Genomic DNA, 12,995 nt, shown 5'->3' on the forward strand with positions numbered 1-12,995 from the left:
TGGTATGTTTAGTTTGTAGGGGCCAGGTGGTTATTAAGCACACTAGAATACATGAGACAATCTTGCACAACCAAGAATTACTTTGAACAAAACGCCAGCACTGCCCTGTTGAGAGAAACACTAATTGAGTAAAAGATAAACTGACTATATTAAAACCCTACCTTATTCTAGAATGTCTCACTAAACAAGTACTTTAAAAAGCACTCAATTATTCCAATCAGTGTTCTCCATAGACCCCCAACTAATAAAGCCTCAGGAACCCTAGGAGAAGCCAGTGGCAACTTGGCCCCAAAGCAGGTGAAGCCTGGCCACCAGTGAAGGCTCTGAAGTCACCTCTCCTGCCCCACTCACTCACCAGCACTCATTCTGCTGTTTCTCAAAGCAAACGCCAGCGTCTGACCTCTTCCCTCAGCAGTGTGTCTACTCTCATGGTGCTGTCTCTTCTTTGAGGCCTCCACTTCAGTGTCTCCAGGTCAGTGAGGCCTTCCCTGACTCTCCTATTTAATGCAGCCCCATGCCCTACCACAATCCTCACTACACTCCATGGTGCTTGAGGGTATGGGTGCTGGAGCTGGGGACCTGGGCTTCTGGGTACCCTGTTTAGCTCTTCTATGCTTTCTAATGATAGTGACAACTCTGGTGTTGTCTCTGAACATTTAAAGGCAACTTAAAATGACTTTGAAGTCATCTGTTAAGATTCATTTCATTTGACAGCAAAATTTGATCTTAATTCATTAGGTAGCAAAAACAGCATAAGGCTGTTTCTGGAATGTTTACCATGAAGTCCTAGTGCAGACAGCACCAGTAATGCTGCATACCACGCTAACTTCCTAAACTCCAAAGATCGAAAGACATCTGGTCCCGGGGAATTTGAATAAAGGACTGTACATCTAAATTATCTTTCTGCTTTGTTTTTATCCATAGAACTTATCACTACTTGACATAAGTAAATAAATTTGGTTTATTTTTGTGTAATTCCCACCACCAGAATCAGGCCAAGCATTGTGTTTTATTATTTTATTCCCAGCTTCTGGAAACATGTGGTACATAGTAGGAGCTCAACAGATGCATTTTGAATAAATGGTTAAATAGAATGTATAACTTAAATAACGTTTAACAACAAAAATTTTTTTTTGGTAGAAGGAAGATCTTTTAATGGTAGTAAGTTGCCTTCTCAACCCAGGGTGAACAACTTGGTTTCAATTCATGGGTAAATGTGAAAAGCCCACTTGTTATGTATTTCCTGAATGTTGCTTGATGCCCAGGAATCAACAACTTTACTATCTTCCAGGAAAGTCACGAAGGCTGTGTAAGCACTGGGAAGAACTCCAAAATCTACTACATACACAACAGACCTTTGGGTACATCTCCAACCAACAACTGCACTTTAAAATAAATTAATCTGTGGGCTAGGGCTGGGGTTCAGTGGCAGAGCGCTTGCCTAGCATGTGGGAGGCACTAGGTTCAATCCTCAGCACCACAAAAAAAAATAAAGAAAAAAACACTAAAGGTATCATGTCCATCTACAACTGAAAATACCAAAAAACAAAAGCAAACAAAAAACCAAAAAACAAACAAACAAAAAAACCTGTAATCACACTTTTTTTTTTTTTTTGGTACTGGAGACCAAATCCAGAGCCTTATAGACACTAGGCAAGTGTTCTACTACTCTGCCATATGCCCAGGCCAGCAATTAAATTCACCACCATCCTCCTGAAACCAGTTCCATTTCCTGACATCTATACTGGTGTCCACGACCAACCCCAGCTGTCTGCCAGCCACACCCTCAGCTTAGGAATTGTTTGAGGCCTCACTCCTATTCCATTGCACACAATGTCTATGCAGCATTTTCTCAGTTCCCACCTCAGCCCAGCCTTCATTAGCCTCCTCGTTAACAAATTTGTACCCAGTGCCTCCTACGTGCCAGGCGCTCTGCCAGGTGCTGGAATGCGCTAACAAGACAGACTCGGGTGTGGCCTCAGTCCAGAGGGAAGCCAGATAGTTACACAAGCAGCCACCAGGGAGGGGAAGGAACCCTGAGGATGCAGAAAGTCCAGGGTGTCGTGGAAGCCCCTGGGCTCAGGAAGCTGGGAGTCTCTGAGGAAGCCAGGCTCAAGGTGACAACTAGGAGACTGAAAGTTAAGCCTTCACCAGGTGAGTCTACCTGTGCAGAACAGGTAGGGAAGCACTGCGACTGCAGACAGTCAACTAACACAGGTGACTGACGTGTTGCTAAATCTCTCATTCAAAGCGGTTCCAGTGGGGCAGGAAGCTCCTGTTTGATCCTCTATTCCTGGGCTGTGGGCACTACATGTGCTAAGTAACAGTGGAGCTGCCCCAATTTGCAGCCTTATTCCTTGACTGAGGAAAGGATGTGACCTCACAGTACCTCCCGATGCTCAAGGAGGGCACACAGGTGAAGCATCAGAATCATGTGCATCAGGCTGCTCTGTGTTGATGGCTCCTTTCTTTATATTCTGCAAAGCAGAAATGGCATTTTCCCCCTAAGCATGGCAAGGGCCTGATATTTTGATGGAGCTCTCCCAGGTGACTGAGGGTCTGAAAAGAACCAGGGGACTGGCTCAAGGGTGTGACAAGGGTTTCTGAAGTTACCATGATTCTTGTTGCCACTGTGTGAATTTGAAGGTTGAGGGGCCACCGTGAAGTGTTACTACCCCACCATTGTTAGGGCAGGTGCTACTTTATGAGATTATGATGAGATACTTGATTTATTCTAAGTACCATTTCCTTATAGTTAAGAGTGTGCCTTAAGTAAGGACAAGTGCCAATTTTTGAACATTGACCTCTGCCTGGAGCTAAGTGCTCTGGAGAACTGATCTCAAACCCTCAGTAAGTCCTGGTGTGCTTTCATATCCTGCCTTCATATTTAAGGAAATGAGCTTGGTGAGGCTCCATGATTCACAAATGGCAAGAGGCTAAACCATGCAGATTGTAAACCCCCTCCCCACCCCACCAACACAACCTCCTAACACAGCCTCCATCCACCAGCTCTTCTCCGGGAACATGAATATGTTCAGGCTTCCCAATGGGCCTGGATGTGTCCAGAATTTTCCCCGCCAAGATCTACTCTCCATCTAACAGGTTGACCTAGCTTTCAGGACATTAATCAGATGATATCACTCCACTTTAAGCCCTCTGTGACCTAGCTGGCATCAGCAAACCTGCACAAGGGGTATCCCAAACTCCACACTCACCAACCAGGGCTTTCCCAGCTGGTCCTTATGCCCAGGTGTTTTTGCTGTGCAGGGCTGGTTCCTTCTTGTCACTCAGCCTCAGCCTAAACATCAGCTCCTGAGGCCATCTTCTCTGACCCCTACAGATATGCTGCAACACACTGCCCACCTGGTTCTGTCCTAACCTGGAGTTTTCACATTGGTGTGTATGCTGTTTGCACCCTTCCTTGCTCTGCCTGAAGCCAAAGCCCTGGTAGAGTGGGTTCCTTGCCCTCGGCTTCAGTGCTGTAGACAGTGCCCACACAGGGAGGGCACCTGACCATCTGCTGTGGAGTGAATCTCACTGTGCGCATCTTTCATTCCTCAAATATGGTGCAGTGAGAATATACGGTGTCTTGAGCTTTGTAGGACTGTACTGGCACCCTTAGGGCAACAGGGGCCTGTCCCATTAAATTTTGATTCACAGCATCTCTTATAGAACCTGTATCCAGAGCTAGTTAGATTTCTTGAAGAAATGCAGACTGTTTTATCACCCATGTATTCTCTGCCCATTATGTCACCAGCATTCAAGAAATCCATGTTGACTATGAAGAAGTAATAAGAGGACGACTTGATCCCTCATCCAATGAGCTCATTATTGGCTGGTGGAGGCTGGAGGAGCCTGTGAGGGCAGGACTCTGTGAGGGTGAGCCTGAGACGCAGCAGCAAAGGCATCGTCATGACGAGGGAACTGGACAGTCCTTGGTGACTGTGTGTGGTAACCTGGGCTTTTATGAAAACAGAATTAGCTCTTGTGGGAAGAAGAGGGGAGAGGCGCAGAGGCGCAGCTTGGGCTGAGCTCTGCAGTGAGCAGCGCAGCGCACAGAAGAGACAGGCCTTAGTACACCTTGTGCTGAGAGCAGGGGTCTGAGGGGGGAGGGGGAGAGAGTGGAAGAGGAAGGAAGTGGCCCGAGCTCATCCTCCATTAGAAACCCACTCCCATGACAACTATCCACTCCTGCAATAATGGCATTAATCCATTCAGGAGGGTGGCCTAGTCACCTCTTAAAGGTCCTGCCTCTCAAAGCTATGACATTGGGATTAAATCTCTAACAAATGAACCTTTGGGGACACATTCACGTGACAGTTCTGCCTGGAAGAGAGGAACTTGTTGGAAGCAGCAATGTGTGGGCTGAGAAGTCAACATGGAGTGGTCGTATCAGATTATCACTAGTAACCTGGTCACTTGTCCTGAGGTTCTTTCCCTATTCTTCTTCATCAGTGAGTTTATCACATTGAACTTTCACAAGCCCAGGGTCAAGTAACCAGGCTTGGCCTCTCTTGCTCTCACAGCTTCTGTGTAGATGAGGAGTCTGAGGCTCAGAGAGGGTGAAAAATTGGTCAAGGCAAGATGCTGCTTGATGGTGACGCAGTCACCTCACCCGGTGCTGTCTCACAACACCAAAGCTCCGCTGCGCCTGCTCTATGAGATCACAGGCAGGAGGAGGCAGAGGCGATGCCTTCCCGGGCTTGTGAAGGGCTAAAAGCACCCTAGGGACCTGGAGAAGGAGAGGCCAGCAATGTTGGCAGAGCCTCCAGGAAGAAAGGAGAGCAGAGCATGCCTTGGAAGATGGGCAGAGAAACAATGAAACTGAAGAGCAGAGAAACAATGACGGGGACAGGAGAGGGAACTACACAGGCTCCTGTTGGGATGATTCTGGGGTCAAGGGGCGGCCTGGCTGCTCTGGAAGTTCATCCTGGAAATTACTGGATAGTAAAGGTGGAAACGGTGTGGCTAGGGCCCAAAGGCCAAACTGATCATCTGGATTTTGGAGTCTGGTACGTGGGGGATTCTGAACATAGAATAATGAGGAAAATCGGCATTTCAGAAGGGTGCTTGGTCAACTTCAAATAGTTATAATTAATTTAGTAAGAGCCAGTCAATATTAAAGCAGGTGTTCACACAGTATAAGACAGATAATTATTAAGTGATAAATCGACAGTAGATGCTTTGTGACTTAACTGTAAGAATGCACAGGACCCTGGTTTTGGAAAACCAATTCTAAAACTATCTGAACTTTTTCTTTTATCCAGCTTCATTGAATCACTCAGGTGTTCCCTAAAAGCCTCCTATCCTTTCCCATCTCTGTGGATTCTGTCCCTGCCTGGATTCCTAGCCAGTCCTCCTGGCCTCTTCTGGGGCCCCCTTCCAGGCCCACTTGAAATAGCTCTCACTGACGGCCTCCTCCTCAACCAGGAATGATCTCTAATGGCGCTTCTACCATGGTCCTCACATAGTCAAACAACAAGGGTACACTGTCACAACATGCCTCCTCGATCTTTGTGTCCCCAGGGCCAAGGACAAACTGCCACTGAACCAGAATACTAAAACTTTGCCTATGGATAAGGATTTTTCATATGGCTACTTTAATCTCAATTTCCATTAATGTCCTTGAAACAGGATCAATTAAACAAATGAAATTTCTGTGAAGTGCATCTACCTCTTTATTCCATGTTGAGGAGAATCAACCTCCAAACAGACATTAAGTTCAACTTTTCCAATACAGTAGAAAGAGATTCAAGATTGCTATATCAAGTCTTACAATACCTCTAAGCTTCCAGCTCGCCCTATGGATTTTGTATTTGCCAGCCTCCACAATAACATGAGCCAATTCCTTAAAATAAATCCAACAGGCTATGTATGTTTCTGTTTCTCTGGAGAATCCTGAATAATACAGAAGCCTAAGAGTAATCATCCCTACTTTTCCTAGATCCATCCTTTCCATTTTCATCTTACAACTGGACTTCCAAATAGCCTCTCTTCCCTATCCTTAGGATCATAGCATTAGGACTTCCATCTTTAGCAAACCTCAGAGACCAACAGTGAGAACTCTTACATAGAACACAGAGATATCCATTTACATCTTGAATAAACTCTATCCAATAGCAAAAAAAAAAAAAAAAAAAAAAAAAGGCGGGGGGTGCAGAGAGAGAGAAAGAGAAGAGAAAGAAGGAGGAGGAGAGGCATAGGAAGGAGGAAAAGAAAAGGGAGAGGAAGAAGAGGATGGAGGAGAGGGAGGGGAAGAAGATGGAGGAGGAGAGGAAGGAAGAGGAGGAGGAGAAGGAGAAGAAGAAGACCACTTCTAGTCACTCCTATATGTTTAATTTAATCTAACCTCTCTGAGCTCCAGTATTCCCAACCAGAAAAATAAGGATGCTCAACAAGATCAGTTTCTAACAAATATTTGGTATTTCTCTATATTGCTCATACTGCACTTTGATGAAGGTAGCTAAGTTAATAAGAGGATTTTAGCCAAAGTTCGAAGTGCAGTCTTCAAATTCAATATTAATGCAAGCAGCCTAATTTCAGTAAGAGCCTCAGTAATATAATGGGCTATGCCCCATGACCCAAACTTTTAGAAAATTCTGTCACATAAATGAAGGAAAATATCACATCATTTAAGGTACTAAACATAAAACAACAGAGTCATGGGGTGTATGACGATCTACTACTTGGAAAACTGTTTCCAATCAGCATTTTATAATTCGTAGTGGGCAGATTACTTCACCTAGTTCTATTAGTTTATCACCAAGAGTATACAGTTGGTGACGGCCACATATAGACCATATGGCAGAACCAGTATCAAAAGCCAGTTTTCTTTTAACTTGCAACTTAGAGACTTGGTTTAAAGGACAATTACAAATAGATGAGCTGACAATGATATGTGGTTTCTTAGAATATCCAGGTCCCTCATGTTCTTGTTGGTTAACTTTATGGAAGGTTAGGTGTCATTAAGAATTTCTCGTACATTAATTTCAGAATATGTGTAATAACTTGACCAACTGTTCTTATTTGAAGTAAAATTGGGTGGCAGGGTTAACAAACCCCTTGCATTCTTCAGTACAACCAGGGCTGACATCTCTTGACCAAAGGGTAGCCACATGTACCCTATGCCTTGGCTTCCCTGGCACCTCCTATTGTTCCCTACCTAGGGAACAGATAGTGTAGGTCTTCACATCCAGGAAACCTCTCTCTTTAGAAGCAAAGTCTCTGTTTTTAAAGATCCACAGAAAAGTGTCCCAATTCCCCTGCCCACCTGTCACTATCACAGATGTGGGGGATTAAACACACATAATCCACAGCTGCCATTGACAGAGGGCCTGTCACATTCTGGGCACTGAGCTCTAGCATCTCATTAACTTCACAGTAACCCAAAGGCAGCCATCAATTCCCCCTTTTTAAAGACTAGAAAACAGACTCAGATTAAATAAATTTGCCAAGTTCACAGAGCTACTAAATGACTGCAGCATCTTGAGTACTTATTTTTAGTACTCAATAAAATTAAGTTTTTCCATTATGCTATGATGCTTCAAATGCCTTCAGGAAGGCTTCTCTTGCATGGGGCCTAAATCAACCATGCTCTCTGGGTCATTAGAAATTGTTACCAATTTCCATAAACTAGCAAACTAGTTTTGTTTCTAAGTGACGCTTTTGTTTAAAAGTTTGTTCACATGTTTACACTGCTGATAGGATTGTGAATTAGTACAACCACTACAGAAATTATTATGGAGATTCTTCAAAAGACTAGGCATGGAACCACCATATGACCCAGCTATACCATTCCTTGGTATTTATCCTTAAAAATGAAAATCATCTTACTATAGTGATACATGGATTTCTATGTTTGTAGCAGTACAATTCACAATAACCAAACTACAAAACCAGGCTAGGTGTCCAACAATAGATGAATAAATAAAGAAGAAGTGGTATATATACACAATAGTTTCATTCAGTCATAAAGAAGTGAAATTATGTCATCTGTAGAAAAATGGAAATAGAGACCATTATATTAAGTGAAATAGGCCAAATTCAGAAGGTCAAGGGTCATATATCTTTTCTTATATGTGGAAACTAGAGAGGAAAAAGGAAAAGTAAGGTGGAGGAAGGAAAATCTCATGAAAATCAAAGGAATATCAGTAGAATAGAGTTAAGGGACCAGGGAGTGGGAGAACGAGAGGGAGGGGTCAAGGCAGGGGAGTGACATTGGCCAAATATTACTGCTTCATTATGTGCATGTGTGAATATATAACAACAAATCCCACCATTATGTATAAACATAATGCACCAATAAAAAAAGAACAGAAGTAAAGATAAAGTTTATGCAAATTTTATAAGCATCTAGAATTACAAGCAATCAGGCCATGATCACATACTCTACAAGGGATTAGTCATGGGCCTCCTTTAAATAAGATTCATGTGATCCAACAGGCTGAGAACTAATGATGATCAATTCATCGATCATTTTTTAGAAATCCCTTCAATACTCAGAGCAGGCATTACAAACACATTGTAAAAATTCTTCCCAGCAAGAATAGAATGGCATTTACCTTGTGACAAGGAACCAAGCAATTCTACTGAAGTCTGGAGAGGGCCTCATGTATGTCTTAATATGCGGCATGGCATTGCTGCGGCCAGATGTGTCGGCTGACCACGTGCTAGTGACAGGAGACACAAATCACTGGTTAGAAATAATACAAATCATCATAATTCTAACATTAGGAAACTGCATGAAAAGTAAAATCCTATAATCTGAAAATACCAAGTATACAGTTCTGGAACTTGTGATAGTTTATTAAATTCTATTCAGATAAAAGTCTGATGTATGCTCATTTTAAAAAGAAGGTATGTAGAAAAGGAAAATTTACCATCTTCCATCTTTTTTTTTTTTTTGCGATGAACACACACATATACACCCATGCATGTATGTCACCTCTGCTGTGTTTCTGCTGCATGTGTGCATGTTCCCTGGCTGGACCACAATCTAACGGCAGGAGTCACAGTCCCCTTGTGCACTACTAAACCAGAACTTCATAAAAGACTGTCGAATGAAAAACACAAAGTGGGCAAAACGAAGTCTGTCAAAATGTATGAAAAGCAAGGGAAACTAATTTTCCATGGGAATAAATGGCCCTTCTCATGAAGCAACGATTCTTACTATGAGTAGGAGAGGATGTTCCTTCAAGGTAACAGGTGGTCTCCAAGAATCAGGACTAGGCGGGTCCACTGCTTTCTTCACTCAAAACGAATTTAGTAATCTGATACTGAAAGGAGCTCAACACACAGAAATGTCTTCTGTAAGGACAATCTCTCCAGAAAAGTACTAAAAAAGGTTCCGAGATGACATCCTGAATCTCAGCTGAAAGCTGCTGAAATGTAAACCTGCCTTCATTTCTGACTGTCCAACGATAAATCCCCATTGAAGCAAGTGTGGAATGGACAGGTTTAGAACATGCAGGTGAGCAAGTGCTATAGCCACAGGAGGACAAGGGCATATCTTTCCCTTTCCACTCATCAACTATTGACTGAACTCCCGTGACACATCAAATACTGTTCTATATCCCAGGCAACAGTGGCACAGGGTTTTGGCCTCAGCAAGCTTGGCCACACATAATTTGATGGCACAGGAAGAATAATTACATTTTATATTTTGGAAAAGTGAACTAAAGTACTGCTTATAAAAATCATAAACTACCCAACATGATCTTTTATTTATCTTTTTCTTTGCATACCAATATTTAAAATAGAAACCTCACAGAGATAAATTTTACTCTTTGGTATTAAAAACCTATTCCAAAAAATTTTAAGACCCTATTTTAAATTATTTCTATCACTAACATATGTAGATGAAAAAATATAGCTACATTATATAAGATTCTTTTTTAAAACATAGACTGACATAAATAGCTTTCTTATTTCTAAAGAAGTAATAGCAGCACTCTGAACCAATCACTTACTGGAAGTAGGAATGTAGCCAATTCTGTTTTTCAGCTGTCTGGATGCTATAGGGAAGAGAACCTCCAGCTTTTCAAAGAGAAAAATTAAACAAATAAATGTCATGAAATATACTGTGAAGCTTCCCCATTAAGAAAATCTATATTGGGCTGGGGTTGTGGCTCAGTGTTATAGCACTTGCCTAGCATATATGAAGCACTGGGTTTGATTCTCCGCACCACATAAAAATAAATAAATGTCCATCAACAACTAATAAAAAAATAAAAAAGAAGAAAATCTATAATAAACAGTGAGAAGATATATAAAAAACAACTGCTTCCATTATTTCATATTATGGAATAATTCTGTGAAAGAAAATGTCTATACTTGCCTTAGGTACACTGTCTTATGGGGTTTCCTTTCTTAGTAATAAAAAACATTTAAACAGTAAATGTTTACAATCTGAAAAGAAAAAGGCATTAATCACTCAGTGGTGTCAAGTGAATAACAGATCTGAAGTGTTAGAAAAGACATGGAAAGAATCCTGACTCATGCCACTGTCTTTATCAGGTCAGACATCAGTTGCTTCTGCCCAAGACCAGGACACTTGAGGAGGTAGCCTCTGATGACAACATATGTGCCTGTTTACTCTGCCTTTATGCATGGCTATTTTCAAACAGGCTTTGTACTAACTGAACAGATTCTTAAAGAATAGAAGAACTGGAAAATAAATTAAAACATTCAATAACTAGTTTGGGTTAAAAAAAAGGGATCCCAAAAGTCTTATTCTTGAAAAGAGAATAAAGACACAATTGCAAGTGGAAACACAATTAGAAACCAATTTTTGTTCATCTTTGAAAGGAAGAAAACTTAGGTTCATCAGTGATTTTCTGAATGCATGTTGGACTTCTCAAAAATAAGCTACTTCCAGAGGGTTTTTTAAAAAAATAAATTTTTAGTTGTCAATGGACTTCATTTTATTTTTTTATATATGGTGCTGAGAATCCAGCCCAGTAACTCACACATGCTAGGCAAGCATTCTACCATTGAGCCACAACCCCAGCTCCAGAGAGGGTTTTAAACAACTATGACATCCCATAAGATTTGTCCAGGCTCCTACTGCAAATAACTAAAATCATATTCTGTTTTAGAACAACTTATAAAATATTATAAAATTGAAAATACCATGCTCTTCCCCGTTAAAAGTGACTATGAATAGATCTAGCCTATTAGAGGCACAGAAAGATGACAAAAGAAAAACTACCACCATGTCCCAGAGTCACAGTAAAATAATTTTAGTTTTGCCATTAAAAAGCAAAGAACAGGCTAATACACGCTGAACTTTTAATAGAGATTTTTCTGGCAAAGCTACATCTAGTTTGATAAGCAATAAGTGGACTGAATTAGTCTTAATTCTATGCATTCAGCTTTTAGCCATTAGTGAATGCCAGCCAGACTCTGCTTTTACCAGAGGCTCGTACTCTCTGGGTTTTAGTTAATATCTCTCAATTGCACTGTTAGGATGCTGTGAATTCCACGTAAAAGTTTAGCACCCAGTATTAGTTTAAGGGAAACAAGACAGCAGGTTGGTATATGTTCACAAGATAATACAAGGTATTTGCAGAGAAAGTCCTTGAAAGAACAGACATATAGAACCAAGTTACACCTAAGGTAATATTAAGACAGGGCAGAGAGGTTGTGGAGAGAGGACGTAAAGGAATGTGAGAGATGCTCTAGAGGAAGCGGAGTCTTATCTGGACCACCCAACTGCTGGACACCTTATTGGTAAAAATGAGGAGAAAAACAACTGCACACAGTGAGCATTAAATAATTCCTCCATTGCTCAGTTTGGCAGTACCATCTTTGGAACACTGCAGAGCTCAACATTACCTATCTTCATGATCCTTCTCCAGTTAAGAGAAAACCATCTCCATGTTTCTAACCAATAGTTGCTAGCAAATTTCTAACTAATTCTGGTAAAAATTCTTATTGATGGAATATACAGAAAACCCACAACAAAGAATTACCCTAAGAATTACCAGGGTATCCTTCTAAGCTGGTCCGAACATTTTCCACAGAAGGATAGATCTAAACACAAGGAAAAAAGAGAAAAACAATAAAACTTGGCATGTACCATGCTGATAAAAAGGAATGATGACCAGTTCTAAAGAAAATGAAAATCTTAATTAAAAATATTTAGTTCAAGAATTTAGAAAATACTGCTTTAAACTTGAAAAAAGGTTTCACCTTACTGAAAAAACAAAACAAAACCTGCACTAGTAACTAACATACAGGAAGCATAAATATTTGATGAAAAACATTAAACTCTGATTTGAATATTTTTTCTTCTGAAATGCCAAATTATTGTTGACTTGAATGTAAAACCAATCATTAATTTGCAGGTCTCTGAATAATTCACAGACCCTATAATTCTGCTAGTAATATCATACCAAATATTTTTTCCTTTTTGTGATAACCTGAAAGAATGGAAAAATTGCAGGCTAGACTGCGACTGAAACGGGCTCCTGAACAAACCAGCAAATGCCCAGCACTGGCAGATACTGGGGCCACTCGATTACCAGTAATAATGCAAATGTACTGCTCTTTCTACCCCAAAATCACAGAATAAAAAGCATCTCTGTATTAAGAGGAGGACTGACTTTTTCTCCTAGACTGGAGAAGAGAAACAATTTAACTCAAGGAGGAGGAGAACTCACCAAATGAAGAGGAATGGTGCTTTTTCCTGGAATTTTACTGTCCTGCCCGGGGCCCAGCAAGCTCTCTTTAAACTCAGAACACAGCCATTTGGATTCATCAGCCCCCAGTGAGCCAATGCTGGAAAACTGACCCACTATAGGCCAGCACTCGGCTTTTGGGATTGACGAGGTGTGTTCTCTCAGAAGCTATGACAGAATAAAATGAATGCGAGTCACTCAAATAACATTAACAGAAATGCCCTACACTAAAAACATGGATTTCTGCCCTTGGAATGCCTAATTACCGGGGTCATGAAGTTTTCCTTTCCAAAATTCTTTGATTTTGATAAAAGT

General features: G+C 41.2%; 1 protein-coding gene across 3 annotated transcripts in view; it reads right to left on the bottom strand.

Annotated features, from left to right (window-relative positions):
* Positions 1–12,995, bottom strand: part of Tdp1 (tyrosyl-DNA phosphodiesterase 1) — a 77,572-nt gene that overhangs the window by 38,569 nt on the left and 26,008 nt on the right. For all 3 annotated transcript variants that reach the window (XM_046440674.1, XM_046440676.2, XM_046440675.2), the window contains exons 10-13: positions 12,663–12,848; positions 11,985–12,033; positions 9,969–10,035; positions 8,562–8,669 (exon numbers count right to left, since the gene is read on the bottom strand). In XM_046440674.1, the coding sequence (XP_046296630.1) occupies positions 8,562–8,669; positions 9,969–10,035; positions 11,985–12,033; positions 12,663–12,848 (410 nt within the window). The remainder of the gene's footprint in view (positions 1–8,561; positions 8,670–9,968; positions 10,036–11,984; positions 12,034–12,662; positions 12,849–12,995) is intronic.

Source organism: Marmota monax, unplaced genomic scaffold, assembly GCF_021218885.2.
Source record: "Marmota monax isolate L192 unplaced genomic scaffold, Marmota_monax_Labrador192_F-V1.1 WCK01_AAM20220418_F8-fsc00017, whole genome shotgun sequence".
Taxonomy (NCBI): Eukaryota; Metazoa; Chordata; class Mammalia; order Rodentia; family Sciuridae; genus Marmota; species Marmota monax.